This window comes from Trachypithecus francoisi, unplaced genomic scaffold, assembly GCF_009764315.1.
Source record: "Trachypithecus francoisi isolate TF-2019V2 unplaced genomic scaffold, Tfra_2.0 Contig01040, whole genome shotgun sequence".
Lineage (NCBI taxonomy): Eukaryota > Metazoa > Chordata > Mammalia > Primates > Cercopithecidae > Trachypithecus > Trachypithecus francoisi.
This window is the reverse complement of record NW_022681091.1, coordinates 1-6,398: the sequence shown is the minus strand read 5'-3', so window position 1 is coordinate 6,398 and position 6,398 is coordinate 1. Positions and strand designations below refer to the sequence as shown.

Sequence of the window (6,398 nt, the reverse complement as noted above, 5' to 3'; positions counted from 1 at the left end):
GGGCTTTGAATAGGGTCCACCCAGTGGGACAGACAGCCGGGACTAATGGGATGGAGGGAGGAGAAATCCCTGAGAGCTTCCTGGAGGAGTCACTATTCAAAAGCACATTCTAAGTGCCTGTTGGGACAGAACTGCTTACAACACCTCTCCCACCTGGTGCTTGGTTCTCCCCCTTAGCACAGGGAAGTATTGTCACCCCAGAGGTTGCAGCTCAGCGGCCAGAGAAGCTGGTTTTCTGGGGTGCACCCAGGTTGGGCTGCTTCTCCACTCTAAAGCTAAGTCTCTGCCTCAGCCCACAGGCTTGTCCAGCACCACCCTAGGATGCACTTGCCTCCCTCTCTTGAGCACCTCACCCTGTGGGGGATGGGGGACTCAGAGCCCCACCCCCAGGGCCACTGAGGCTCAGGACAATCGTTGCCTTGGCTGGATTGTTACCTAGGAGGCAGCCCCATAGAAGAGGCCTCAGCAGGCCGGGGCCACCTGAAGGGAGAGCAGACCTGAGCCTGAGGATGGAGGGCTCTCTGGTGCGGTGCTAGCTCTGCCTTGAGACACCCCGAGATCCCCTATTGCATCACAAAGTGGCCCTGGAGGGCTGGTCTTTATTTTGATGAGGCTGAGAAGGGAAGGCTGCGGGCATGTTTAATCCGCACGCGTTAGACTCCCCCGCTGTGATTTTCGACAATGGCTCGGGGCTCTGCAAAGCGGGCCTGTCCGGGGAGTTTGGACCCCGGCACATCGTCAGCTCCATCGTGGGGCACCTGAAATTCCAGGCGCCCTCAGCAGGGGCCAACCAGAAGAAGTACTTTGTAGGGGAGGAGGCCCTGTACAAGCTCGAGGCCCTGTAGCTGCACTCCCCCATCGAGCGTGGCCTGATCACAGGGTGGGATGACATGGAGAGACTCTGGAAGCATCTCTTTGAGTGGGAGCTGGGTGTGAAACCCAGCGACCAGCCTCTGCTCGCGACAGAACCCTCCCTGAACCCCAGGGAGAACCGAGAGAAGATGGCGGAAGTCATGTTTGAGAAATTTGGCGTGCCTGCTTTCTACCTGTCGGACCAGGCGGTGCTGGCTCTCTACGCCTTGGCCTGCGTCACGGGCCTGGTGGTGGACAGCGGGGATGGGGTCACCTGCACTGTCCCCATCTTCGAGGGTTACTTCCTGCCTCACGCAGTCACCAAGCTCCACGTGGCGGGCAGGGACATCACAGAGCTCCTCACGCAGCTGCTCCTGGCCAGCGGCCACACCTTCTCCTGCGAGCTGGACAAGGGCCTGGTGGACGACATAAAAAAAAAGCTGTGCTACGTGGCCTTGGAGCCCGAGAAGGAGCTTTCCCGGAGGCCGGAGGAGGTCCTGAGGGAGTACAAGCTGCCCGACGGGAACATCCTCAGCCTTGGGGACCCGCTGCACCAGGCGCCCGAGGCCCTGTTCACGCCCCAGCAGCTGGGCTGCCAGAGCCCCGGGCTCTCACATATGGTCTCTAGCAGCATCACCAAGTGTGATGCCGACATCCAGAAGATCCTCTTTGGGGAGATCGTGCTGTCGGGGGGGACTACCCTGTTCCACGGGCTGGATGACCGGCTTCTCAAGGAGCTGGAGCAGCTGGCCTCCAAGGACACTCCCATCAAGATCACGGCTCCCCCCGACCGGTGGTTCTCCACCTGGATTGGAGCCTCCATCGTCACCTCTCTGAGTAGCTTCAAGCAGATGTGGGTCACCGCCGCAGACTTCCAGGAGTTTGGGAGCTCCGTGGTGCAGAGGAGATGCTTCTGAAGGCCGTTTCTCGTGGGGCACAGTTGGGGGTGAACCTGAGCCCCAGCTTTGGGAGGATGTTCAATAAAGGACAGATACCGGAGCACCTGTGGCCGCCTCCACTCGGTTCCTTCTTGGGGGCAACAGAGTCATTTCTGGCCCTGGTGGGGAATCTGTGAAGTGGCTTGGTCCACACCCACTCCCCTTTGCTTCCTCCCAAGACAGCCCGGGCTGAGTCCAGCTGTTCCATCTGCAGTTTGTAGGAAAGTAGAGCTCCGGACCTCAGGCGAGTAGGGCACTGGAGTCTGCATTCTCAACAAGGGTCTTAGGTGGGCCGAGAGAGTCGGCAGGGAGGGTGGGGACTAGTGGGTGCACCTGGTTCTGAGGGCTCAGCAAGAAACCCCTACGTGTGTGGGCCCTTAGCTAGCATGCCAGGGCCTGGGCTCTGCTCGTGGGAGGCCGGGTGGCTGAACAAGGTGGAGGTGTCATTCTCAGCAGATAGGAACAGACGGGAACAGAAGTCACCGTTTGTTTAGGGCCTTCTAAACTCAGGGGTCCTGCTCCCAAAGGAAGTACAAAGAATCAACACTTTTGCTTAGTGAGTGTGATTCTTCTGTTTGTTTTTACTTTCAAGGATGTTTATAGCATCGTTGTTTGGGGGCAGAATGCCGGAAACAGAGTTAATGGCCATCACCAACGTTAGCGGTTGAGTAAATTATGCATGGAGGGAATTTTTCCACATTGATGTGGTGGAATTAACCCAAAATATTATTGGGAGAGAAGTGGAAAATACAGATAACTCTTTTCACATGGTCCTTCCCTTGGTTTTTTGGAAAAGAAACAGCGCCCCTCCCCCACGTCTTTACCTATGTCCGCAGGTTTGTACGGACCCACGCCTGTGTTCTATGTGGTTACATGTGTTCTATGCATGCACTGTGGGTTCCAGCATGTCGCCAGGGGAAGAGGGAGGGAGAGGCAATGCAGGCGGAAAGAAGAAAGGAAAAAAAAAGGGCTCAGGAAATTCAGCCTGAATGAAACAAACCCATTTACCTGAAATGTGCGTGTCTTTCAATCTTTACAAGGTGTATCTTTTTCCATCATTTCACTTTCAACCGACCTATGCTGTGTCGGAAGTGAGCATGGGGCTGGTCTGAAGACAGTGTATAGCTGGGTCATTTGCTCATCCACCCTACCAGTCTCTGCCTTTCAATTGGTGTATTTGGTCCATTTACCTGGTAGCCCATCGATATGCAGAATCTCAAGTCTGCCATCTGACCACTCTCTGCTGTGTCTTCTGCTTCTCATTCCTGTTTCTCTTTTCTTACCTCCCTCTGGGTTACTGGAACATGTTTCAGGATTGTGTGTTGATTTATTTAGCATGCTTAGAGTATCTTACTTTTGTAGGTTTCTTAGTGGTCACCCTGGGTATTATGCCGTATATGCAGGGATGTATATGACGTCACGAGCTACAGGCATTGACGTGGTACCACTAGATGGAAACGTGAAACCTTCTTCTATCCAGGACCTTACTCCCCTCACCTCTAAAACACAGTTGTCTTGTCTGCTGTGTGTGCACTGAATGCAACACCAGAGGGGCCTGAAATTTTTCCTTCAACCATCAGAAATGATTTAAGAAGCTCGTCATATCGAATCTATTGACCCCTAATCTGGGGTTCCTTGTCCTGTCTGAAGCCCAAGACTCATTTTGCTGTTATTCCTCCTGTGTTTAGGGAGCTTCCTGCAGCCATTCTGCAAGGAAAGGACGCTGGCAACAGAATCTTTGCCTTCCTTCAACTGAGGTGACTTAATTTCTCCCTCATCCCTGAAGGCTGTGTCCACTGCACGTGGAATCTGCAGGTCACAGTTTCCTTTCAGCTCTTGGGCTCCTCAGTTGCCTGGTTTCAGATCAGGCATCCTCTGTTATTTGCTGGTTTCAGATCAGGCATCTTCTGTCACTCGCTGGGCTCCCCAGATCATGGGTCACGTCTCTGTGGCTGCTTCAGAGTTTTCACTGTCTCTAGATTTCAGAAGTTTAATTTTCATGCGCCTTGGGGTGGATTTCTTTGGGCTTATCCCTTCACCTTTTCCCACCTCACGAATGCTGGGGGTTCACCTCCCTGCAGGGAGCCCACTGACCCTAAAGGTCAGGCTGAAGTGGTGGCGATGAGACTGGCTCACACCACCTGGCTCAGCCTCACTGCTGCTGCTGGGGGCGGTGGGGTGGGGTGGGGGGTGGAGGGAGGTGGGGATAGGATGGGGGTGAGATGGGTAGGGAGGGGGATAGAGTGGGGTGAGGTGTAGAGGTAATGTAGGGGTGGGATGGGGTGGGAGCGAGGTGGGGGTAGGGTGTTAGATCAATTCCCCACCCTTCCCACTGAAATGCAAAGGTGGGGTGAGGTGTTTTCATTGGTGTTGGGCTGGAGTAAGGCAAGTATTTCCAAAAAGCTATTCTTCTGGGTCACCCTGCTCCCAGTGGGAACAGGCTTTTCTGGGAACTTTTTGTGTCTGTGCCCGTTGGAGATTTGGGTCGGAGGCTTCTGAGCACTCTGTTAGGTATGTGTGGGAGACAGGAAGCCTGAGAGTCCCAGTCCCAAGGTCCCTGGGCAACCTGCCCCCCTTCCACCTCCCAGTCTTTCTATGTGTGTTTGCTGTGTTATATCCAGCCTTTTAAGGGAGGACCTGGGAGGAATGGGGTCCTTGAATGAGGTTTTTATCTCTTTCCATAGAACCTGAAAGTTACAAGGAAATGTAGTGAGGTCTTCTGGCCTCCACCATCAAAGACCCTGTCAGGGTCACTCCAGTCTACAGGTGAGAATGTCAAGGCTCAGAACCTATGACTTTCTAAGGCCACACAGGGAATTGAGAGCAGAGCTCAGTCCAGAGTCCCAGACCACGGCTCTTTCTTCTTTGTATACTCCTTCTAGACTCTTCTCCACTCTAGATGGTCCCCATGTTACTAATAAATTACACCATAAATAAAACAGAACTAAAAGAAAACTCCCTTTTTCTATTCAAGATACCCTGCTTCTCTTCTTATGGTGGCTTCTGCTACTGTTGCTTTTGCTATGGTGGTAGGAATGTGATGGTTGTGGTGATGATGGCAGTGATGTTGGTGGTGGTGGTGATAATGGTGATGGTGGTGATGACGGTAATGATGATGATGGTGACGGTGATAATGATGGTAATGACATGGTGGTGGTGATCATGATGATGGTGAGGATGGTGGTGGTGATGATGGTAATGGTGATGATGATGGTGGTGGTGGTGATGGTGGTGATGGTGATGATGGTGATGATGACAATAATGATGATGGTGGTGATGGTGATGGAGGTGATGATGGTAACGGTGATGATGATGGTGGTGGTGGTGATGGTGGTGATGATGATGATGGTGATGACAATAATGATGATGGTGGTGATGGTGATGGAGGTGATGACGGTGATGGTGGTGATGGTGATGATGATGGTGATTATGGTGGTGATGACAATGAGGGTAATGGTGGTGATGGTGACGATGATGGTAATGACATGATGTAGTGATCATGATGATGGTGAGGAAGGTGGTGGCGATGATGGTGATTGTGATGGAGGTGATGATGATGGTGATGGTGATGATGATGTTAGTAATGATGGTGATGGTGGTGATGATGGTGATGATGGTAATCACATGGTGGTGGTGATCACGATGATGGTGAGGATGGTGGTGGTGATGATGGTAATGGCGATGATTATGATGACGGTGGTGGTGGTGGTGGTGATGATGATGGTGGTGATGATGGTGATGGTGGTGATGATGGTGATTATGATGATGGTGATAATGGTGGTGATGGCAATGAGGGTAATGATGGTGATGGTGATGATGATGGTAATGACATGATGTGGTGATCATGATGATGGTAAGGAAGGTGGTGGCGATGATGGTGATGGTGATGGAGGTGATGATGATGGTGATGGTGATAATGGTGATGATGATGTTGGTAATGATGGTGATGATGGTGATGATGATGGTGATGGTGGCGATGATGGTAATGATGGTGATGATGGTGATGGTAATGACATAGTGGTGGTGATCGTGATGATGGTGAGGATGGTGGTGGTGTTGATGGTGCTGATGACAGTGATGGTGACAATAGTAATGATGATGATGATGGTGGTAATGATGGTGATGATGACCACAATCAAGATGACTGTGGTGATAATGGTGGTGAAAATAGTGATGGTGGTTTTCTGACCTCTAGTTCTTCAGAACTATGTTCTTCCTGGGGCATTGCAGTGAATAGATGGTAAGCAGTCCCCCAAGGCCCTGACGGAGTTTCTAGAAAGAGCATTGTAACCCAGCTGGCTTTTAACTGTGGCTTCCTTGAGAGGGGTGGAAGGTCCAGAGCATGTCAAGCAGACGAGGCTGCTGCTAGCAAGGGAGGAGAATTGGGAGGAACTGTGAGGTCAACCTTTGCATCTGAGGCTTGACCCTGCTTCAGCCTGGAGGTGTCCAAAGTGAAGGGCCAAGGCCAGGGGATGGGAGCTGGCTTGAGCCCGTTTCCCTATCTGGAACATACATATTCCCATGCCCAGACTCTGTCAGGGGCCTCCACGAGCCCCAATCAGCTCTTTGCTTTGGTCTTAAACAAGATCTTTCTGTGAAGTGCCATTT

At 52.2% G+C, this 6,398-nt stretch overlaps 1 protein-coding gene across 1 annotated transcript; it reads left to right on the top strand.

The window, feature by feature from the left end:
- Positions 1-441: 441 nt before the first annotated feature.
- LOC117090599 (actin-related protein T2-like) lies at positions 442-1,848 on the top strand. Its single transcript, XM_033222985.1, has one exon. The coding sequence runs from the start codon at positions 891-893 to the stop codon at positions 1,767-1,769; it is 879 nt and encodes a 292-aa protein (XP_033078876.1). The 5' UTR covers positions 442-890; the 3' UTR covers positions 1,770-1,848.
- Positions 1,849-6,398: the final 4,550 nt, after the last annotated feature.

What these genes read in the sequence shown, in the direction of transcription:
- LOC117090599 (XM_033222985.1), top strand. Translation starts at nt 891, where the DNA reads ATGGAGAGACTCTGGAAGCATCTCTTTGAGTGGGAGCTGGGTGTGAAA.